This window comes from Cibotium barometz, chromosome 21 (genome assembly GCF_041138505.1).
Source record: "Cibotium barometz isolate CiBa-2024 chromosome 21, ASM4113850v1, whole genome shotgun sequence".
In the NCBI taxonomy this organism is placed as follows: domain Eukaryota; kingdom Viridiplantae; phylum Streptophyta; class Polypodiopsida; order Cyatheales; family Cibotiaceae; genus Cibotium; species Cibotium barometz.
The window spans coordinates 19,996,630-20,021,525 of NC_141066.1; the positions used below are offsets into that span (position 1 = coordinate 19,996,630).

Sequence of the window (24,896 nt, forward strand, 5' to 3'; positions counted from 1 at the left end):
AATAAATGAATCTCATTTTTTTAATAATTTATTTATTGGTCTAGGCTCGAATGTAAACATGTGGGCTTATGGTGGACATCTTCGGATAAAATCTATTGACGACTTACGTCTAACTCAAGATTCTTGCATTGTTGCCTCTTTCAAGCAATTATCACATGCAAGTTCAAGAGACAAATCTTATCGACAGTGAACTTGGTTACGTGGGAACCATAGTCGGCATTTATGAAGTATCGTATCATATCTTTGTAAATGACCTCTCTCTTCATGCAACAATGACATGTAGATTTCTTGAAGCTATACATAATTCTAAAGTTTTGATTCGTGTATTTTGACAGGTGGTTTTGAAGGTGGATTGGTTTCGTGTGCCGAGTATAAAGACAATAATGTCACAATGAAAAGAGAACCGTCCGGATTTTGGTCCGTCGACTCCTCAAAGTTATTGCGTGCAACAAAAGAGCCTTCCATTCTGCCAACTCATGTTGAACAAGCGTTCTTTTACAAGAATACAGATGCTCATCCATGGTGGCAAGTTGTGCATGTCCAACCTAGAGGTCGACACTTGTTTGATAGTGTTGACTCTGAGAAAGCGGATGAGGATGAATTGATTATGTCCTCAAATCTAGACACATCCACGTTAGAGAGGTGTAGAATTCTTCTTTCCGATTGTCAGGCATTTTTCTGAGGGCTTGTGTACATACGTGTGCATGGTGTGAATGAAGGTTTTGCTTTTGAGGGCGTTGCCAGGTGTTCAGTGTGGATGGATTTGGTAATGGGTTTGTTGCAGGCCTGTCCAAAATGTAGTTCGTTAGAGATGGTTTCAGCTGTTCGCGGCAGCTTGAATGTGTACGCATCCCTTAAAGTATGAGTGGGCAATTGAAGGTCGCATTTGAATGCATGAAAGCATGGGCAAGTAAATATTAATGGGCCAATGTAGCTTGAGCATTGGGTGAAAATCAAAAGGAGGTGGCCATCTCTTAGGATAAATGATGATAATAACGTGGCCTGTAGTGTTGAAAGCCACGTGGAGCTTTACGTTGCTGCCAGCGTGCGAGTTCGAGAAGCTGGCAAGGAAAGGAGGATGGAAAAGGTGAGGAGGCCGCTGTTTTGCAAAGGGGGCTCTGGGGCACAACTGCAAGTGTTGCAGAGGAAGGCGCAGCTTGGGTGTGGCCGTCGTGGGGGTTCCCCCTTGTGAAGTGCAACCAGTCGCGCAGGACAAAGAGGGTTAGCTGGTGGGGCGCCCTCTGAAAAGAGAGTGACCGGGTTCATTCTGGTGTGATTGGTACAGCATGCAGACGAGTGGATCTTGTGGTGATTGGGGATGTGGTGTATCCTCGACAGTGATGAGACAGGCCTGAGTGTTTTGTTTGTGGGTTGTGTGAGTAAGGCTTCTGTGTCGGGAGAGAAGCTTGTATGAAATGTTTTGACTGGGAATATAATTGCTGGGTGTTTGCTTTGCCTATGGTGCCCCTGTTGGTGATGTTTGTCTGGCGTGGGTTGGGTGGTGAAGTGTGAGAGAGTGTTCCAGCCGGTGGCTGGTGGTGCCCCCGTTCGTGTTGTTATTCCAAGTTTGCGAGGTGGAAGAGCTGTAGAGGCAGGGTTTTCTTTCTTTTTTTCACCTCACATCCTTCTGGTGCCCCCACTGAGGATAGCTCTGGCGTTGTTCTTTGCCTAGAAGGGCGTGTGTTTCACTGAGGAGAGCTCTGGGATTTTTACAAGTTGTCAGGATGTGGTCCTATTCGGAATTTCATGGTAGGAAGGGTGAAGATGTGTGTGACTTTTTGGAGCAGATGGAGTTGGCATGCATTAGCAATCATGTGATGAATGAAGAGAAGGTTCTGAGGCTGATAAAGATTTTCTTGAAGGGAGATGCCAGAAGCTGGCTTAAGGATTTTGAAGCACAGGATGCTGGTGTTTTGACCTTAGACAGGTTTAAAGGAGGCCTTTTGGAGCGTTTTGAGCAAGCGGAGGATGCTAGTGTGCTTTGGCAGGAGCTGAGCATCTTGAAGCAGGTCTATGGGCAATCATTGGACGATTTTGTGAAGGTATTTACATGTTTATGGGATAAGTGGTGTATGACATTGAAGCAGGAAGTTCCTCCTATGTTTTTGAAGAAGAGTTTGTTTATTGATGGTTTGCTACCCCATTTGAGGGTCAGGGTTGAGTTGAAGAATCCCAGGTCATTTGATGATGCTGCTAGGGAAAAGGAAGGCAAGGTTTTGAAGCAGATGGAGATGGGTATTTATCCGTATGAAGGTGTTGTGTCTGCAAGGGATATGCATGTGAATTTGGTTAAGGTGGATAAGATTTCTATGCAAAGTTTGATTGGACGGGAACCTCAAAGGCCGATACAGGTGCAAAGGGAGATGTTTTATGTGCCTTCTGATTTTTTTCCAAAGTCTTTAAAGCAGGTGAAGGTGGATGAGAAACAGGTGAAGGAGACTTTTGAAGATGAGGAGTTGCCAGTGGATTCTTCTTTGGATTTGGACGTCGTGGGCTGTACATGACAGTGATTTGGATGGCATGCATGCACAGGGAAGTAAAGAGGATGATGCCTTGGGATTGGCTGATGATAAGAAGGAAGAGGAGCTGGATACAGGATGCTTTGAGGATGATTCTTTGCCAGATTCTAATAGGGAGGAGGATGGGGTAGAGACTTCGGATGAAGTGAAGATGGCTTGTGATGCGGATGCGGAGAGCATGGAGGAAGATCCTATTATCATGGATTTTCTTGGACAGCTTGATGGTGGTCTGGTACCTGCGATGAAAGGTGTGGATGTTTTTCCATTGGATGGATTATGTGCTGAGGAGTCTTTGGATGATGATACCAGGGGGGTTGGCAACACTCAGGAAGGTATGCATGTAGATTTGGCTGATGAAGAGCGTTGTGAGGTGAGTATTGTGCTTGAGGATGATATATGGGAAGTTGCTAGCCTTGATGAACAGGAGCCAGAGATAGAGATGGATGCAGATATGGTTGAGAGTGTAGCTAAGGCTTCTATGCAGGTTGTTGAGATGCTGAAAGCAAAGTGCATGGATGACAAGGGTTCTGAACCAGCTGAGCTGTATGGTTGTGAAGAGATGCCGGAATTGCAGGAGCTGGAAGTGTTGGTGGACACTCCCATTGGAGAGGATGTGGATTTTTGTATGGATAAAGGTCAAGATGCTGGAACCTGGCCTTGACTGGTGTTGATGGATGGGATGCTAGATGCTGGAATGCCACATGTTTTGAGATGCTGAAAGCAAAGTGCATGGATGACAAGGGTTCTGAACCAGCTGAGCTGTATGGTTGTGAAGAGATGCCTGAATTGCAGGAGCTGGAAGTGCTGGTGGACACTCCCATTGGAGAGGATGTGGATTTTTGTATGCATAAAGGTCAAGATGCTGGAACCTGGCCTTGACTGGTGTTGATGGATGGGATGCTAGATGCTGGAATGCCACATGTTTTGAAGAAAGGAAGGTTGGTTGTGGGTGAAGTGCATGGAAATGATTTGGTGGTGCATATGGTGGATGTTTGGTATACAGTGATGCAGCCATGGTGTTTTACGGATGCTGGGGAATGGGATGATGAGCAGATGTCCCTTTTGATCCTGGGGGATATCCACTAGTGGACTTATGCTTTTTGCTGCTGAGCATGAATGCTCTAGCAGATTGGGGGCTTGGCAAAGTATGTCAGGCGTTTTTCTGAGAGATCTTTTGGGCTTGTGTACATACGTGTGCATGGTGTGAATGAAGGTTTTGCTTTTGAGGGCGTTGCCAGGTGTTTAGTGTGGATGGATTTAGTAATGGATTTGTTGCAGGCCTATCCGAAATGTAGTTCTTTGGAGATGGTTTCAGCTGTTCGCGGTAGCTTAAATGTGTACGCGTCCCTTAAAGTATGAGTGGGCAATTGAAGGTTGCATTTGAATGCGTGAAAGCATGGGCAAGTAAATATTAATGGGCCAATGTAGCTTGAGCATTGGGTGAAAATCAAAAGGAGGTGGCCATCTCTTAGGATAAATGATGATAATAGCGTGGCCTGCAGTATTGAAAGCCACGTGGAGATTTACGTTGCTGCCAGCGTGCGAGTTCGAGAAGCTGGCGAGGAAAGGAGGACGGAAAAGGTGAGGAGGCCGCCGTTTTGCAAAGGGGGCTCTGGGGTGCAACTGCAGGTGTTGCAGAGGAAGGCGCAGCTGGGGTGTGTGGCCGTCGTGTAGCAGCTGGGGGTTCCCCCTTGTGAAGTGCAACCAGCCGCCCCGCAGGACGACAAAGCCGACGCAGTGGGGATGTAAAGGCGACAGGTTGGTGAGCTAAAGCAACCGCAGAGTTTCTAAGGTGGCCGTCGTGCAGAGAAGGTGGGGGGTCTCGTCATCCAGCAGAGAGAGAGGCGAGAGAGCAGTCGTGTGTGGAAGCTACTGGCGATCGAGAAGGCGTACAGAAGGGGCTCTCGGGCATAGCTGCACACAGAGGTGACTGGTTGGCGCAGCAAAGAGGTAGCTGCTGGGTGAGAGGAGAGGTGCGCAGCTGGTAGGAGTGACGGGCTGTAGAGGTTGTGGGGCCTCCCTTTGTGAAGAGAAGAGTGTCGACGTTGGGCGTGTGCAGCCAGAAGTGCCCTGGAGCAGACAGGGCCATCATGCAGGGGCTAGGTTTGTGAGAAGTGATGCGCAGCTGCTGCTGCTGGGTCAGGAGCGCAGCTTGAAAACTGGGGGTCCTCGGTGTGTGCGCAGGCAAAAAGGCGCTAACTGACTGGTAAAGGTGAGCGTGGAGCGCCACGTGAAAGAAGAGAAGTTGTAGCTGGTGTTGCGACGTCAGCGAGGTGAAGTGACTGATGGTGTGTGGCCATCGCGTAGAGGCAGAGACGGTCGCCTTGTATGAAGGTGGAAAGCTTGGTCACAATCTACGGAGAGAGAGCTGAAGCCGGAAGTGGAAGGCGTGAAGCTATTGGGTTTTGGAGGTTCGTGGACGGCAAGAGCAGGTAGCTCGAGTGTGAGTGAAGTGGGGTGCAGCTGCTGAAGGGCAGGTGAATGGTGGAAGCCGCTTGGTGGCTGGTGAACATAAGAGAGGCTAGATGCCCAGGAGGGCTCGCGACTAGTGGACGGATTGAGGTGGTGTGGCCTTGGTTCGGTTAGTAAGAGTGGACAGTGAGCAGGGTGCCGAGTGAAGCACAGACAGAGACAAGTGTTGCTGCTTGGTGGTGGGCCAGTAGCACTGCAGATAAGCTGCAAGAGGAAGGGTTTGAAGAGGCTGGCAGAGGATTAGCACAGAGAGAGTGAGAGAGAGAAGTGTTGGTGTAGCTGCTGCTGACGACACATGCAGAAGATGGGCTGTAGAGAGTTGAGGGTTAGCTGGTGGGGCGCCCTCTGAAAAGAGAGTGGCCGGGTTTATTCTGGTGTGATTGGTACAGCACGCAGACGAGTGGATCATGTGGTGATTGGGGATGTGGTGTATCCTTGGCAGTGAGACAGGCCTGAGTGTTTTGTTTGTGGGTTGTGTGAGTAAGGCTTCTGTGTCGGGAGAAGCTTGTATGAAATGTTTTGACTGGGAATATAATTGCTGGGTGTTTGCTTTGCCTATGGTGCCCCTGTTGGTGATGTCTGTCTGGCATGGGTTGGGTGGTGAAGTGTGAGAGAGTGTTCCAGCCGATGGTTGGTGGTGCCCCCGTTCATGTTGTTATTCCAAGTTTGCGAGGTGGAAGAGCTGTAGAGGCAGGGTTTTCTTTCTTTTTTTCACCTCACACCGATCATGATGACATTGTAGATGATGAGAACGACAACGATCCAGACTCTGACACTACAGACACCGAAGAGCAAGAAACAATGGATGTCGAGCCTACGGAGGAAATGAACGTCAACACAAATTTAACGATGGAGGTGTTCAAAGAAGTCAACAAGGATCATGAAGATGAAATTTTATTGACAGTTAATCTCAGAGATGACGATGAGGACTATTAGTCTTATGTGTCCACTCACGGATCAACCTATGTTCGGTAAGATTTAATCTCAAAATAATTCATTGTGAAGTCATGATTTTTATTCTTTTGAAAACTTACAAAGGTGGGTGGTGGGGAGTCTCGGTGATAGCCTCATATGGCTAGTGTCGGGGTTCGATTCCCCTCAGCAGACTCATTTTCTTGCTCTAGCTGTGTACAGGGTAATTTCAGCTTCAAGTTCACTGAAAGAAAGTTCGTATTGGGATTCGATTCCCCTCCTCTACCAAGGTTTCTATCTCGCATTTCAACCCTTGTATCAGCATCTCAACCTTTAGTACCCGTAATCAAGCATTGTTCCCTGGATCGACTTGGCCTAGCAGTAGACCATCGAAGCTAGCAGTCTTCTAGCATTTCGTGGCAGTAGTTCCAGCAGCACCCTCAGTGAGTACCCGCAGTACCCTTAGCCACAGCACCCCCCACGCTGCCCATTTGTTGCTCCTCCAGCTCTGCTCTCTCTCTCTTTGACACTATGGTCACCCCAGCTTTGATGTATGCGGCAGCAGTATGGACCCCATGCTTGTCAGCCGCCTCATGAATGCAGATTGAGAGACCACAGATATGTATGATCTCACGCTTGTTTCGAGCAAACCATCAGTACTGTTGTTCTACCTGACATTGGTATCAAAGCTCTCTGGTGGTAAATTTTTGGTCTCATAGGTCATTTTGGCCTTTTTAAGATGTAAATATAGCATTTCATTTTTTTTCATTTCTCTCTCTCTCTCTACTTACCGTGCATTGTCGCGTCGATGACTCATGAATTTGCACATTTGCTTCAGCAAAACCACTTCCGACTCCATCTTGTCCCAAACTCCATCTCCAGTGTGTTGATGACATATTTCTTGTCATCCTCAAGTTGAATGCTGCATTGCAAAATAAAGTCAGTTAGTAATTCAAATAAAAAATTGTAATTCATATTCTTTATGTTAAATAATACTTACTGCCATGGTATATGAACTCGCTGTAGATAAGACATGCAAAGGTCTCTCATCCGACGTCTGAAGGCGATGCTGGCTTTGACGTGAAGGATACCCCCGTCAAGCATGATGTCGCATGTGACACCCAAAGTGCCAGTGCACGTGCGCATCGGCACTGGTGGGGGCACTGCTAGTGTGCTACTCTGCCCTGCTGACACCTACGTGCAATACAAACATACGATATATTGAGATGTGAGTTCTTAAAAAGTACTTGATATTTAATCCGTAATCGCCATAAAAGATATACCTATGGGACGAACGGCCACTAGCCTGTGAATCAGGTGTCACCTGAGTACCAGGAGGTACATCAGGAGTAAGCCGTTGACTCTCATGATGTGATGTACCTGGGATAGGAGTCCTAAGCAAACAAAGACGTCAAAAGGATATATATATTAAGAATTCTATATGTAAAAAAAGGATGACATTACTATTTTATCAATCGAGAAGCTTACCGATGCGCTGTAGTGTGTGCATGAGAAGAAGTCTCCACTCCTACATGTGGCTGGGAGGATGCACCCTCTCTAGGTCGTATGGGCATATTGAATCTCCCAAGAATCTCGATGGCACCGTCTAAACCCGCATCATCCATCTCCACATAATCTGCCATGGCCTCTGACAGTGTATCTCCAGAAAGTCCAGTGCCTCGTAGTAGCAAAGTCTTGATGATCACCAGCTTCACTTTACGGGTGTGGTCACTCATCGTATCTATATATTTAAAACAACTATATGTCAGACTAGAGATACATTGTTAGAGGAGAGCTCAATCTATCTAATCAGAAACATTGACTAAATAACTCCAAGCAAGATGCGTCCACATCTCGAAGTTTGCAAGAGTCATATATGGACTGTTGCAAAGAACGTCGAAGAGTCATATATAGGATCCCATGATTTGGCCCATGGCAATGGCATCTATGTTCAAGAACATTATTGCTAGTAAGATACCCAAGTTTGCAACCTTCAAAACATTAAGAGACATTAGTTAAGACCCAAGCATCAGAGTTTCTCCATGAATCATAACCTCTATGTCGTCTTACTACTAACTCGCAATGTGGCCAGTAGCACCCTTTCTCTCTATCTCTCTATGCCCTGTCAGCCCATGATCTTCCTCTCTCCACCTATGCTCTAGAATGGTGATGGTTAGCTAGCACTGTTTGGAGTTCCTTCCTCTCTCCCTCTCACACTATCACATTTTGCCCACTGTAGTGATTGTAGTAGTGCACCTTGTCGATCGCCCATGGGTGACGAAAGTTAATTAGAGGCCATACAAGCTCCTCCTCCTTTCTTGGTCTATAGTATAAAAACACACACATACTCCTCCTCTTTCCCCATCGTGCATGCATGGTGACTGTTTGTGCAGGGGCTGATGGCATTTGGTCATCCTTTTTTTATTATCAAAGATCCAAGAATTTTTTTTTAAAAAAATTAATGAGCTTGGACCTTGGTCCCACACAAAGCTATAATAAGGGTTATACCAACCATCCTCCAAGCACTATGATGCAAGCCTTCCCAAGTTTACCTCTATATACCTGGCTACTCCCATCTCAAGTGTGCGTCCCCCTACAGTTAGCAAAAATATTCTCAAATGTGACATTAAACATGTATGCCTAAAAAACTATATTCGTGCAAATGTCCATCAACATTATTAGTAGCTCTTTCCATGATATTCTCCACCATAATGAGCCTTGTGGAGGCATAAATTTTTAACAGCTTAACCTACCACTCCTACCATTTGTATTTCTTTATCATCGACGAGTGGATGTTGGAATCTTCATCACGAGCTTCTTTAATAGCCATTTTAGCCTATAGAGCCAATAGCTCTAGGTTAGTCACAAAGGCATAAATGTGACTCGTACACCCTTTCCAAAAGACACTTGAATTCCTATCTTTCCAAATATGGTAGAGAAGACTACTCCCAATTTTATTGCATAGAATAGGATCCATATGCCTACATTCACCAAGAAGTATCTCTTTCCATGAGAAGGGAATAGCAATCATGCAAGATGTTAAGAAATTTCTTATGGCTTTCACAATTCATGGACAAATGCATTAAATATTCTACACCTTTGCCACACCTAGAGCAAATGCCATTATAAACCCCCACTCTTGTAGCTCTCTAGCCAGACCAAACTACTTTGTGCAGAATAAGCCCGAGAAAACAAGCATGTTTGGAGCTACTAGAAAAGACCCAAATAGATTTGAATCTATAGGTCCATTGATAGGCATTCAATTTATCATTCAAATTAGCTATAAGAGCAGAGTTATCACCTAGAAAGTTGATTATAGCACCTGATATCCAAGAGAGATTCCTTTTAATACCTCTTACCATCCCCTATGAGAGGGGCCAAATACCTATATCAAAAATTTGTCTGATCCTTTCCCTTAGAAGTTCCCTGCAACAACAAAAAGTAGTAGACAAGTGTTCCAACAAAAGTGAAGAGCATTCCCACTTATCTTTGTTCCACAAATCTCTCTAAGATTTGATACCAACTTTGTACAACTTGTGAGCTCTATTGAAGTCCTATTTATCTATGCTAGGAAGGAGGGAACAAAACCAGCCAAAGTCCTCTAGTAGAATGAGTCTAGAATGGTGGGTGTCTTTTACCTGAAGGTAGGGTTTCCAAGCAGCCCCCCCACATGTTCCTAATCAGAGTTGAACCTTTAGGAATGAATTCCTTCCTAGACATAAAGATTTGCAGAGGAGAGAACCTTGTCCAACACTTCTTTTACTTAAGCTCAAATATGTGACAGTCTAATCAGTACTATCAATCCCTCTACAAACCTACTTAGCTATGCAAACTTGTCAACAAGTTTACTTAGCTCCAAAACTCCAAGCCCCCATTTCTCTTAGGTAAACTCCAAGTCCCCCCTTTCTCTTTAGGTAAAACATAAATTTTATAGGCAACTTTAGCAACCTTCTTGACTCCTACATTCCCACCCCACAAAAAATTAGAGTCTAGAGAGATAATATTTTGCAGGTGGGACTTAGGAGGCTTCTAGCAAGATAGGAAGTAATTAACAGAAGGGAGAAGGTAGTGATTGAGGACAAACACTCTAGCAAGAAGGGAGGGTTGATAGCCCTTCTAAAGATCAACTTTGTCTACTACCCAATTCCATCTATATTTTAGAGAAACCTTAAAGCCCATAGGAATGCCCAAAAGTCTAAAAATCTCACCATTCATAATTTGCTTGCATCTAGCCTTAGTGAGAACATCAAGAGCGGTGCCATTATAAGTCTAGTAACCTATTTTGGCATGATTAATGATATACCCACTAGCTAAACAAAAGGTATTTAAGCAACTCCAAAAAGTCTTTATAGATTGAGCATCATTAAAAACAGGAGAGTTAGTATCATTAGTAAACTGTTGTAGACAAAGATATTTCGGAGATCTAGGGAGCTCCAGCCCTTTCAAAGAGCCTTGTTCAAGGCATTAGAGACAAGCCACCCTAGGGCATCAGTAGTAATGACAAAAAAGAGAGGGGCAAGGGGACATCCCTATTTGATAGTTCTCCTTGGAGGGATGGGTTCAGTGAGAGTACCATTCAAAGAAATAAGAGCGCTAAAATTCCCAAAGAGGGTGTGGACTGACCCTCTGAAATTTTCCCAAACCCCATATCCTCAAGAGACTAGAAAACAAAATCCCACTCCAAAATCAATTTTAAAGAAAACAATATCCATCTGATGAGGATCATTAGCATACTCCATACCTTTCCACACAGCTACGATAGCATCCAATATGTACCTACCTTTGATGAAACCCTTTTGCTCTTTAAGAATAAAAGAATCTAATAGAGGAGATATTCTTCTAGCAAGAGCAAGAGCAAAGATTTTATAAACAAAAGTGAGGCAGGTAATGGGCCTTCAATTATCAATCTAGTTCTTTGGACCCCCTCTTGTGTATAAGCTTTATAACCCCAATATTAACTGAAATTGAAAGAGAAAAAACCTACAAATTTCCTTCAAACCAAAAATGAGATAAGGGGGAAAAAAATCCACATAAGCTATATAGAAATCATTTGGTAGCCCATCAAGACCAGGGGTTTTTCCCAAAGCTAGAGCATCAACAGCTTCTTTAAACTTCCCTTCAGTTAGAGGCAAATCCATTTGAGCCTTAACTTCAATAGGGACAGCTTTTCCCCTAGTTCTAGTAGGAGACTTAGAGAAGATGTTTCACAAATTTAAGGTTTTCTTTCATCATCATGATGTTTCCAGAGTTTTCCTTGTTTTCCTTTAATGGAGGAACCATTTCTCTAATTTTCTTTTTCTTGAGTGGGTTAAACATGTGTTTGTTTGGTTGTCTATTTTCCCTGCCCCAAACTCCTTAGTGTAGAGGAGAATCTTTTCATATTCAAGAAGCTCTTCCAATTTTAGAGAGTTTTTAAGATCTGAAAGCTTGGTTGAGAGGTTCTCAGTGGCCTCCAAAGATTCCAAGTCATTTATCTCTTTTGGATCTCATTTCTCCTTCTTTTTTTGATTTTCCTATCTTTTCTCATGAGTTTACCCAAAACCCCTTGAGTTTTTTAACAAAACCAAGACTGAGAGGAAGAACAACCTTGTTGAAAAGCTTTGGCAAAAATATCATACACAACATTTTTAACTTCCTCAAGCTAAAACACAGAATGGTTAGCATGGAACCCCCCATTCTTGCTGATGTTGACATCTTGCTTAAATTTGAAAACAAGAGGGAAGTGATCAGAAATGAGAATAGACTTGTCAAGAGAGCAATCAAAAACAAAAGACAAATTAGACAGAGAGAAATTTACATAAACCTTGTCAAGTCTAGCTGCCTTGTAGTAGCTCCCCTCCTATTTGTTAGTCTAAGAGACACTATTATTATAAGAAACATCCATCACATCAAGACATTCCAACAATTTATTCCATTCATCAAGCTCCCTACCATGAATTACCTGACCCAAGTTACTCCATCTATCAGAAATGACCTCAACCATATTAAAGTCTCTAGTGATAATGCCAGGCCCTGCCACCCAATGCCAAGAGGAGACACTAGCCAAGATTGAATTGGCCACATTTTTGCACAAGCCCGAATGGCAGTGCCTCCCTTATCACAGAGGCATGGCTGGGGGAAACCAGGTGAAGTCCCCCCCAAGTCTTTTGAGATTGGCATCCAAAATTGGACCACAACATTCAATCTCTTGAAGGCATATAAAATCAAATGGGTCAATTATCCATTTTGTGATAACTATAGCTTTGATGGGATCACAAAACCCCTTACAATTAAAAGAACACCCTTGAAGACTTAGGTTTTTTAGATGATTTAGGAGGCTTATTAAACACTATTTAAGCCCTATTAGGGTCAATGTTTATCTCTTTTTTCCTTTTGACTTTAGATTTTTTAGGAAACACTAGTAAGGTATCTTCCTCTACCTATGTCATGATGATTTCCACAGACTTCTAATAAGAGGAGAGGGAAGCTTTCCTATCATTATCAATTTTCTCAATCCTATCAAAAAAGGACTTTAGCTAAGAGTCCTCTACCATAACCTCATCTTGCTCAAAATTAGAGGATGAGATTTGGCTGGGGAATTGAGGCAACTCATTATCCTTATTTTATGAACAAGAACAATAGGAGAGACATGTACCTACTACTAGTGGTCTTTGAGCATATCACAGGTGTTGGGGGTTCGTCCCCCATTGTTATCCTCTTCTTGGGCATCAACCATAGAATTTTCAACTTCAACAAGCAAAGGAGCATATTTATTGATGTGCTTTTTAAGGATAGGCTGAGAGCCCACTTTAGGTTTAACATGTTTTTTATTAACTGTCTCGAAACCATTAGTTTTTCGCTTCCCCCCTCCAATAAAAAGCAATCCTTTATGATGTGTCCTTGCCTAAAACAATTCAAGCAAGCATTTGGTAGGTTTTAAAAGAGAATCTTCTATGTATGCATCAAGAAACCCATTTGGTCAAACAAGCAAACATCATCCATTAATTCCAAGGAAGTATCTATCCCTACTATTAACAATTGAGGCTTCCATTTGGGGTTAATCTATGGGATCAACTTTTGTCTCATAACTTTATCTACGTTATTTGCATCCTATTTGAGGACACAATGTGCTCAAGTGCCATGGGGGCATTGCACCCTATAGGGGCTATCAAAGCGAGTCAAGACGAGCTATCATAGGGGAGAGGTAGGGAAGAACAAAGAACTGCTAGGGAGAAGCATGCGCAAGATGCTCGAATTGGGGTTTCTTTAAAAAAAGGATGCCATATTTTTGCATCCCCTAATGCCATGTCATAAAAATTTGAAATGCATGAGCTTTTGCATTGGAAAATGGTGAGATCATATCGTGTTGATTGCTTGCATTACATGCAATTGAATGTAATGCATTACATTCAATTGAATTACATGCAATTGAATGTAATGCATTGTAGAGAGAGAAAGAGACGAGAATACAGCTACTACAAGCAAGCTCACCACCATTACTTCTTTAAGACAAGAATCTAGCTACAAGCAAGCTCACCACCATTACTTCTTTAAGAGAGAGAGGTAGAGATAGAGAGAGAGAGGCTTCAACACTAGCATACCTTGTCTGGTCCCCCCTTGCCCTCTTGTGATTCCGACTGTCATAGCAATGCCATAGCCCCCTTTGCTCTCGATGCAATTGCCCCCCTCTGCTTTGACCCTCCTTTGCTCTCTTTGCCCTCCTTTGCTCTTAATGCAGCCACCCTCTGTCTGCGCGCGCCTCGTAGAAACAAATCTCTCTCCCGCTATCCTCGGCTAGCAGGCCGAGGATATAAATTTTTTAGCCGTCGCTTAAGCGATGTATATCAGTATGCAAACATTGCTAAAACAGTCATTTTAGACATTCCCTTAAACGACACCTCCAAAAACATCGTATAAGCGACGAATTTTTTTAAAAAAAAAATTTAGACGTCGCTTAAGCGATAATACGTCGCTTAAGCGACGCATTCGTCATCGTATAAGCGACACTAGATAATTTAAACCCCCTCGCTAGACCCCCCAATGGCTTGTAGTGTGCTCTTCTACACCAGCACACGTTCCTAATGTTTTCACTTCCTTGTCATCCCTCAAATACCTTGCCAAAACTACAATGTAGGCATTTCTATCTCCTCATCCGAATCCTCATCGCACTGATGAGAGGAACGCAAAAGTGGCCAACCATGAGAGGAACCTAGTTCCTAAATTGCCCTTCCCCAACCTCTTCACCTCCTGCTTATTAAAGGTACAGTAGGCTCCTGCGGGGATGCAGATGTCAATGAAGCGTTCAAGGCACTGGATGTAGGGGTGGGCATATTGTTGAATGTACTTAAGTAGCTCAACAGGCACCCATTGATCATTGGGGCAATGGGGAAAGGAGGTGAAGTGGGGAGCCAAGTATTGCTCCATGTATGCAATCTGCGTCTCATAATGTTGGGACGTAAGGGCGAGTGACTTTTCAAAGTCGAATTCACGAGAGAACATGACAAAGAGCTTGCTCTTGCCCCCGCCCCCACGGGGTGGTGGAGAGGAACTCACAGGAGTTGTCAGAGTGGGTAGCCATGTGAATTCAAAGAGAGTGTGTTTTCTATTGCGTGAAAATGAGAAAGAAGGCACCTTTGGCTATTTATAGTTAAAATTTAAAGTTTGGCCTTTTCACACTAGATCGCTAGAAAAAAAAATTACAGTTTGTAAAATTATTAAGATTTCAATTAAATAAATATTGGTTGAAAAAGAGCCTGCTACAAAATTACAAACATGTCATCTAATCTAAAATTGTTATAATGTCTTCATTTTTTGCCCCTCTTGTGACATTTACTTCATGTTGATCTCCATCTCCTTGTTGACTTGAAAGCTTGTCATTGCCTTCACCTGGATCCTGAAACTCTTGCCCCTCACGTGCATCAAAACAAAGGCTATTTTCCCATATACTTAGTTCATCTTGAAGCTCTTCCACATGCCTACTATGTGTTGGTAGGGCTCTCGGGGGGGGTCACTCATGTAGAATATCCTTATCGCGTGCATTCAAGGCCTATATTTTAAATCCCTTATCTGTGAATTTTTTAATCCATATAATATCCCCTTTTCTTTATGAATCTGTAAATTTTTTTGAAAAAATTTTAAATCATACCCTTATGTAAATATATTTCTATAAGTTTCATAAATTAAAAATATGCTTCTGTTGAACTCACGTGATATTCACATTTTTTGTGAGCGACCTCCCCGCCGAGGTAGGGCTATGCACCTTGCTGCTGCTGAAAATTCAAGGTCCCCCATTTGCCATGATTCTGAGACCATGGTTGTTCGCTCAATCCATCCATTTTGCATCATCACAGCTACCTCAATAGGCATAATTTCTTCTTCTGAGGCCCTAAGTGGGATCCATGTCCCATGCTTTTGCATCCATCTTTGGTAGTGCAGACGCATGTACAAAATAGAGCGTGCCTTCAAGAACCTGAAAGATACTGTAGAATCTACTACATTGCACTTGTACACATCACCTTGATGTGACCCCTCATTAACCTCCCAACGCTCTCCTAGTAATCCTTGAATGAGGTCAGACCATACCTCCTTACAAATATACATTGTTTTTGTTTGGTGCATTGGCATGGAATTGAACATGTGCACAAAAACATGTAAAGGACAAAACCAATTTAGCCCTACTGACCTTATCATGTAGGCTGTAAGGCCTGTCACCGAGGGCGGCAGACCGAATGGCCAGACGGGGCTTTAGTGTCAATGCCTTGGTTGGAGCGTCGAGCAGAGCATCTCCACACGGTTAGATGCACTAACAGCTGCCTCGGCTAGTGCTGTGACTCCTCGTAGTAGCCGAGCTCCTGCGGCACGGGTGAGCGTAGCCTCGCTAGTGGTTGTAGGAGTACAGGCCAATGCGCCTGCGGGGCTAACCGTAGAGACAGCTTCATCGTTATTGAAAGACATAAAGCCGCCTAGTTTTGGTGGCGAGGAGAAGGAGAGAAACAAGGACTCGATCAACATGTTTCTAGCAAAGTGGTCAGATGATTTGCACGCGCTGCGACAACATCCTAGCTGGATACAGCCCGTAGAGGCTAGCCTCTCATTAACCGTTCGGCAAAGCGTACAAGTGGTGGATGAGTTTGACAACTCGTCCTGCCACTTGGACAAAGTTTGAAACGATGTTTCGAAAAGAGTTTTTGCTTGTTAATGAGGCGGAGAGAAGTTGGGAGTTATGGGACAAGTGCTCGATGGAGAACAAATCCCTGACTCAGTACATCTCAGACTATAGGGAGATAGTACTGAAGCTAAAGGGGATCGATGCATTCTAGATATTGTGAGGCTTTAAAAGAGGCCTCAAAGATGATTACCTTGAGTACGTAGAGCCCTTACAGCCTAAAGACTTAGCAGAGGCAATTAAGTATGCGCAGATATTTGATGACATCAAGCGTCATAGTGCACGTGGTGGTTCTATATAGCAGGGCCGAGGGTAGTGAGAAGAGTGTTGAAAAATACAAGTGAATAAGGTGTGTGTGGGAACAAGCTCTTGGATAGAGGCTGTAAAAGAGGAGATGTAATTGTGAAAGAACATGTGAAAAGGTTAGAAGAATCTACTGGGAGAGAATAATGGGAAGCATGAGAGAATTTAGGAGTGTGGAGATATTCTGGGAGATATTCAGGGAAAAGAGAAGAGGTGGAGAGAATCAGGCAAAAGGTGGAGATATTCTGGGAGTGAATCATGGAGAAATCAATGGGATTTGATGCTTGATGTAAACTCTATAAATTGAGTTATAGCCCTAATGAGAATTTGCTGGTTTTTGAGTATCCCTGCCTACATTAATCTATTTGCTAATTATTCACTAATTACGTCTTAATCATTTCTTAATCACTTTGTTAATGATGTTGATTCTAGTGTATGATCCACCATAGCTCATCATTTTGCTCAAATTTCAACATGGTATCAAAGCCATGCCTAGAATCAATTAGATTTATGAGCCCATTAGTTAATTAATTAGGATTAGTAGATAATTAGCAAAAAATCAAATTTTTAGTGAGTTTTCACTTCTCCCCTTCACCCCCAGCCAGTGGAGGATCTCTAGCACCTTGCACACATAGAATTAGGGCATAAGCTTCTAACACAAGCTAGCGAACCCATAGGAGCTCCAGCCCATCGAATCAGAAGTGCAAACCGCCCACGGAAGCTCCCGATTTTCGCTGATTAAAAAGCTACGTTTTTCTGAGATGATTTGGTGATTTCTACTTCCACATATCAAAGGTCTCTAATTCCTCTTAGCCCAAGGGGTAATCAAGCATGCTCTACAAGCTGGTGAAGATAGAATTGAGTTTCATCAAGTCTACAGTGAGATCCAAGCTCTTCATCAAATCTGCAGAGCAGGTGACTTTGGTAAAACAGAGATTAAGCTTTCAATATTTGGTCAAATCTTGTGTTTCTTGGCTTAATCCTCTACTAGACTCATTGCTATTGATGCCTTTGAAAGCATTTGAGCTCTTTTGAATTCTAAGGCACCAGATCTGGACTCCCCGCATACTCTGTTTTCTGCACACAAACCAGAGCATTAATTTGCTAATCAGTGAATTAATCAGTGCTAATCACTGTATTTTGATGCAATTGAGGGTTCAAATTAACCATTAGGTATCTGATACAGATTCCTATAACTTTAGATTGCAAATCGGAGTTGGTTTGATACTCCAATCATCCCGTACAAATTGGTTACCCTTGATTTAATGTAATTTCTGGTAAAATTGTGTTGATAAATTTGTGAAAATCATCATTTTGCATTCAACCCTTGGTTAATGCCTGTAAATCTCACTCAAAATCAAGATTATTCACAGCTAGAGTTGCATTTAGAATGTGCATGAGAATGAATGCTATACGCATTATGTATTGGGCACATTTTATCAGTGTAAAAATGGGAACAGACACTGCCCTTGTCCAGATTAAGGCAAGAGGTAAGACCTCCCGCATAAATTTGGGTTTGCATTGCATAATGATACAAAATAAACATAAAAAGCCCAAAGGAACTGTCAGCAAAACATTGAAACATGTTGCTCACATGGAGCAAAAAGACCTGACAGACGAGCTCATGCTCCATGTTGCTCACATGGAGCAAAAAGACCTGACGGACGAGCTCATGCTCCATGTTGCTCACATGGAGCAAAAAGACCTGACGGACGAGCTCATGGCCCCAACCATGAAAGAAGAAGAATATCTCTTCCCAAGAAGAGGATCCACACCAAGAAGAAAAGCTGAAGGAAGACATGGACACGAGAAGAGAAGCTGCCACAAGAAGAGAAGCTGCCCCGAGAAGACTGGAAGAAGAGACGAACGCGTGGAGAGATGATGCTGCCACGAGAAGAAGACTGAAGAAAAGAGAAGATGTGAGGCTCCAAAGAGTGAGGAGCCATGTGAAAATCTTTGAGAGAGAGAGAGAGAGAGAGAGAGCCCACAACCCAATGTAACCTGCCCCAATAAAGTAAAACCACCTCTGAGCCACCGATGATGTAGGCCACGTGGTAGATGTATGTGTGAGCACTTTAGTCAAGGTCACGGGCACTTATAGTAGCCTTGGACACATAGAGAGAGAGAGTGTCAAGGACTATGGAGTTTAGGGACTTGAGGCACTGGTCGCGGACTGTCAAGTAAGAAAGAAACTTGATACAGGGTCCAGGTGTGCTGAGATAACTTGAGGGGAGGAGTAGACACTGGTCGCGCACTATCAAGTAAACGGAGGCAAACTTGGTATAGGGTCTAGGTGTACTAGGAGTATTCACTTGAGGGGAGGTGTTGAAAAATACAAGTGAATAGGGTGTGTGTGGGAACAAGCTCTTGGATAGAGGCTGTAAAAGAGGAGATGTAATTGTGAAAGAACATGTGAAAAGGTTAGAAGAATCTACTGGGAGAGAATAATGGGTAGCATGAGAGAATTTAGGAGTGTGGAGATATTTTGGGAGATATTCAGGGAAAAGAGAAGAGGTGGAGAGAATCAAGCAAAAGGTGGAGATATTCTGGGAGTGAATCATGGAGAAATCAATGGGATTTGATGCTTGATGTAAACTCTATAAATTGAGGCATAGCCCTAATGAGAATTTGCTGGTTTTTGAGTATCCCTGCCTACATTAATCTATTTGCTAATTATTCACTAATTACGTCTTAATCATTTCTTAATCACTTTGTTAATGATGTTGATTCTAGTGTATGATCCACCATAGCTCATCATTTTGCTCAAATTTCAACAAAGAGCAGGTCAGGTCTTAAAAGAAAAGGGTTCTGCAGTGATAAGCAAGGGGATAGGATGGACCAGAAAGGACAGGGTGGTCATTGGTCTAAAAAACTGCGACCATCCAAGAAGAAAAGAGACAGGGAAATCCAAAAGAAAGCGCAGTATATTAAAGCGCAAAAGAAAAATCGTTGCTTTAATTGCAATGATGTAGGGCACACGAAGGATGAGTGTCCAAAGCCTAAAGCCAGCACAAGTGGCAACGAGACCAAAAGAGATGGTAAATCCTCTAGGCAGTTGCATATAGTGCAGAGACTCTCTCTCAGTTCCGCAGAGTTCAGAGAGGTGACAGTGTGTCATTGTGATGAGCATCACGCTTCTTCAGTGACACCAACGATGTGGTAGCCTACTGTAGGTCCACATGACATGGTGCACATGTATGGCACCATAGGTGGCCGTAGAGTCACGGTTTTTATTGATGATGGAGCTAGCCACAACTTCTTGAACTACTCGTTAATCATCAAGAAGTTGGAGTTGACTGAGACCCAAAGTGATCATGAGTATACTGTTGGCCTAGCCAACGGGTATGACAAAACGGTATGGAATACCGTAGTATTGGGGGTCCCATTATCTATGCAGGACTACGAGGCTCCGCTTGACTTTCAGGTCATGCACTTAGCCAGAGCAGACGTATATCTAGGCAGGGAGTGGCTGTATAGCTTGGGCCCTAGTCTAGCTCGGAATTACCTACATAATACGCTACGTTTTGAGCATGGAGGTAGAGTCATTACCCTGCAGGGCCACCGTACTGTCCCTGCCACACCACTTATTTCCTCCATGGAGCTGTGCACAACGATCCGCAGAGCAGAGAGACCAGATAGTAGAGGTATATGCTTGTTACCCTCTTTTAAATTCTGTTTTCGTAGATGAAACTATAGATGATGTTTGCGTAAACAAACAAGGAAAACAAAATAGCCTTGGACGAGACACGCTGTTTGAAAACCCTGTTTGGCATGTATGCGACTCAAACAAGAAAAAATCCAAGGCGAAAGAGACATTAAAGAAAAAGTACGTAGATACTTTAATGAATTTATTAGAGGAATTGTTGGATGTTATTCCTGATGATTTGCTAGATGGCTTACCACCATCTAGAGAAGTAGACCATGGCATCGAAGTTATGCCAGGATCAAAACCTATAAGCAAGCCTGCTTATAGGTTAAGCCACTCCGAGGCACAGGAGGTGGAAAAATAATTGACGAAATATTTGAACAAAGGCTTTATTCGGCCTAGTTCAAGTCCGTGGGCATCGCCTATTCTTCTGGTAAAGAAGAAAGACAGATCTATGTGGATGTGCATAGACTATAGGGCTCTTAATCAGATAACGATTAAGAACAAGTATCCGATGCCACGCATGGATGAGTTGTTTGATCAACTCTATGGATCGAGATACTTTACAAAAGTAGACCTGAGATCAGGGTATCATCAGGTTAGAATTAAAGCAGAAGATGTTGCTGCGAAGACAGCATTTAGGACCCGTTTCGGGCATTTTGAGTTTTTGGTTATGCCATTTGGGCTAACCAAGGCTCCAGCGACGTTTATGACGCTGATGGACAGCATTTTATGTCCATATCTGGGAAAACTCATAGTAGTTTTTCTAGATGATATTCTTGTGCAGTAAGACACAGAAAGAACACATAGAGCATTTGCGTCTAGTGTTCGAGTTGTTGTTCGAGTTGTTGCGAGAGCACAAACTATTTGCAAAGAAGAGCAAATGTGAATTTTTTGAAATAGAAATTCACTACCTTGGCCATATTATATCCGCCGATGGTACGCGGATGGAGCTAGAAAAAGTAGAGGCTATTCTTAAATGGCCAGTGCCGAAGAATCTCGAGGAACTGCAGATTTTTCTTGGCATGTCGGGGTTCTACCGACAATATGGGAAGGACTACGCAAAGATCGCAGTCCCGTTTGACTGACTAGTTACAGTCAAAAACTAAAAACATTAGTTGGGAGGAAGCCCAACAGAAGAGCTTTGATAAGTCCCGTTGACTGACTAGTTACAGTCAAAAACTAAAAACATTAGTTGGGAGGAAGCCCAACAGAAGAGCTTTGATAAGCTCAAGGTGACCGTAGCAGCTGCACCTGTTTTGACTATTGTCGATCCAAATGAGCTGTTTGCCTTGGAAATAGATGCTAGTAATGAGGCCATTGAGGCCGTACTTATGCAAAGGGGATGCCCAATTGCATTTGAGAGTAGAAAGTTAGATCGTGCGCAGCGTAACTACTCGGCTTACGAGCGAGAGTGACTAGCGATAGTTCATGCATTGAAAAAGTGGAGACACTATTTATACGGTGCTTCTTTTGATCCCGAGATGCTCTCGGATCAGAGCATCTCGGGAGTAGCAACGCTTATAGAGGCTCGCAGTGCAACACAAATTGACAACACAAATCGGCAGTCGACGACAGTCGCATGCAACTGTAAGGGGGGTGACTATTCTCTCTCCACACCACTACTCATTTTATTAGCATTTTTTTTAATAATTTTCGAGTTCTCGCATTTTTATTTTTGCAAGAATTAAAGATGTCTGCTAGGCGTAGTGTGTCCCCACCACCTTCTACTTCTCTAGGGTTTTCAGGTCTCTTGTCCTCGATCGCGGGTTTGATCCCGACCGAATTGTCAGGTCATATATGCTCGTCGATCGTTGTCCGGTCCGAAGTGCGCTCCATCATCGATCACGCGTGATCTGCCAGCACCCCTTCTTGTCTGCTTGACCCCGCCTTAGGACCCAGCGAACCTGTAGTGGCAGCTGTAATAGCAGATGACCCCTTTCTGGCCGATGAGCCAAATGACATGAACACCGACGTCGCCGAGGGGACCGAGGAGGACCTGGAATATGACGACGATGATTATGACCTATTGGACCCTACGGATGTCTTGATAGAGATGGAGCTCTCTAGTAGACTTTTTAAATATCTTAATGCAAAACTGAACAATATGGATAAAGTCCAGGCTGACTTAGTCACGATGCTACAGAGCATCTCCACACGGTTAGATGCACTGACAGCTGCCTCGGCTAGTGCTATGACTCCTCGTAGTAGCCGAGCTCCTGCGGCACGGGTGAGCGTAGCCTCGCCAGTGGTTGTAGGAGTACAGGCCACCCAATGCGCCTGTGGGGCTAACCGTAGAGACAGCTTCATCGTTATTGAAAGACATAAAGCCGCCTAGTTTTGGTGGCGAGGAGAAGGAGAGAAACAAGGACTCGATCAACATGTTTCTAGCAAAGTGGTCAAATGATTTGCACGCGCTGCGACAACATCCTAGCTGGATACAGCCCGTAGAGGCTAGCCTCTCATTAACCGTTCGGCAAAGCGTACAAGTGGTGGATGAGTTTGACAACTCGTCCTGCCACTTGGACAAAGTTTGAAACGATGTTTCGAAAAGAGTTTTTGCTTGTTAATCAGGCGGAGAGAAGTTGGGAGTTATGGGACAAGTGCTCAATGGAAAACAAATCCCTGACTCAGTACATCTCAGACTATAGGGAGATAGTACTGAAGCTAAAGGGGATCGATGCATTCTAGATATTGCAAGGCTTTAAAAGAGGCCTCAAAGATGATTACCTTGAGTACGTAGAGCCCTTACAGCCTAAAGACTTAGCAGAGGCAATTAAGTATGCGCAGATATTTGATGACATCAAGCGTCGTAGTGCACGTGTGGTGGTTCTATATAGCAGGGCCGAGGGTAGTGAGAAGAGCAGGTCAGGTCTTAAAAGAAAAGGGTTCTGCAGTGATAAGCAAGGGGATAGGATGGACCAGAAAGGACAGGGTGGTCATTGGTCTAAAAAACTGCGACCATCCAAGAAGAAAAGAGACAGCGAAATCCAAAAGAAAGCGCAGTATATTAAAGCGCAAAAGGAAAATCGTTGCTTTAATTGCAATGATGTAGGGCACACGAAGGATGAGTGTCCAAAGCCTAAAGCCAGCACAAGTGGCAACGAGACCAAAAGAGATGGTAAATCCTCTAGGCAGTTGCATATAGTGCAGAGACTCTCTCTCAGTTCCGCAGAGTTCAGAGAGGTGACAGTGTGTCATTGTGATGAGCATCACGCTTGTTCAGTGACACCAACGATGTGGTAGCCTACTGTAGGTCCACATGACATGGTGCACATGTATGGCACCATAGGTGGCCGTAGAGTCACAGTTTTTATTGATGATGGAGCTAGCCACAACTTCTTGAACTACTCGTTAATCATCAAGAAGTTGGGGTTGACTGAGACCCAAAGCGATCATGAGTATACTGTTGGCCTAGCCAACGGGTATGACAAAACGGTATGGAATACCGTAGTATTGGGGGTCCCATTATCTATGCAGGACTAGAGGCTCCGCTTGACTTTCAGGTCATGCACTTAGCCAAAGCAGACGTATATCTAGGCAAGGAGTGGCTGTATAGCTTGGGCCCTAGTCTAGCTCGGAATTACCTACATAATACGCTACGTTTTGAGCATGGAGGTAGAGTCATTACCCTGCAGGGCCACCGTACTGTCCCTGCCACACCACTTATTTCCTCCATGGAGCTGTGCACAACGATCCGCAGAGCAGAGAGACCACATAGTAGAGGTATATGCTTGTTACCCTCTTTTAAATTCTGTTTTCGTAGATGAAACTATAGATGATGTTTGCGTAAACAAACAAGGAAAACAAAATAGCCTTGGACGAGACACGCTGTTTGAAAACCCTGTTTGGCATGTATGCGACTCAAACAAGAAAAAATCCAAGGCGAAAGAGACATTAAAGAAAAAGTACGTAGATACTTTAATGAATTTATTAGAGGAATTGTTGGATGTTATTCCTGATGATTTGCTAGATGGCTTACCACCATCTAGAGAAGTAGACCATGGCATTGAAGTTATGCCAGGATCAAAACCTATAAGCAAGCCTGCTTATAGATTAAGCCACTCTGAGGCACAGGAGGTGGAAAAATAATTGACGAAATATTTGAACAAAGGCTTTATTCGGCCTAGTTCAAGTCCGTGGGCATCGCCTATTCTTCTGGTAAAGAAGAAAGACAGATCTATGTGGATGTGCATAGACTATAGGGCTCTTAATCAGATAACGATTAAGAACAAGTATCCGATGCCACGCATGGATGAGTTGTTTGATCAACTCTATGGATCGAGATACTTTACAAAAGTAGACCTGAGATCAGGGTATCATCAGGTTAGAATTAAAGCAGAAGATGTTGCTGCGAAGACAGCAACATCTTCTGCGAAGACAGATCAGGGTATCATCAGGTTAGAATTAAAGCAGAAGATGTTGCTGCGAAGACAGCATTTAGGACCCGTTTCGGGCATTTTGAGTTTTTGGTTATGCCATTTGGGCTAACCAAGGCTCTAGCGACGTTTATGACGCTGATGGACAGCATTTTATGTCCATATCTGGGAAAATTCATAGTAGTTTTTCTAGATGATATTCTTGTGCAGTAAGACACAGAAAGAACACATAGAGCATTTGCGTCTATGTGTTCGAGTTGTTGCGAGAGCACAAACTATTTGCAAAGAAGAGCAAATGTGAATTTTTTGAAATAGAAATTCACTACCTTGGCCATATTATATCCGCCGATGGTACGCGGATGGAGCTAGAAAAGTTAGAGGCTATTCTTAAATGGCCAGTGCCGAAGAATCTCGAGGAACTGCAGATTTTTCTTGGCATGTCGGGGTTCTACCGACAATATGGGAAGGACTACGCAAAGATCGCAGTCCCGTTGACTGACTAGTTACAGTCAAAAACTAAA

General features: G+C 43.6%; 2 protein-coding genes across 2 annotated transcripts; one reads left to right on the top strand and one right to left on the bottom strand.

Moving 5' to 3' along the window:
• The first annotated feature begins 391 nt into the window (after positions 1-391).
• LOC147626931 (uncharacterized) lies at positions 392-5,927 on the top strand. The gene is made up of 2 exons (XM_086816114.1): positions 392-659; positions 5,713-5,927. Exons 1-2 carry the CDS (start codon positions 392-394, stop codon positions 5,925-5,927), a joined length of 483 nt encoding a protein of 160 aa, XP_086672240.1.
• An 810-nt stretch (positions 5,928-6,737) lies between these two features.
• On the bottom strand, positions 6,738-7,639 carry LOC147626932 (uncharacterized). The gene is made up of 4 exons (XM_086815219.1): positions 7,392-7,639; positions 7,173-7,297; positions 6,904-7,087; positions 6,738-6,825 (listed from the first exon to the last, which is right to left on the bottom strand). Exons 1-4 carry the CDS (start codon positions 7,637-7,639, stop codon positions 6,738-6,740), a joined length of 645 nt encoding a protein of 214 aa, XP_086671345.1.
• Between the last annotated feature and the right edge of the window lie 17,257 nt (positions 7,640-24,896).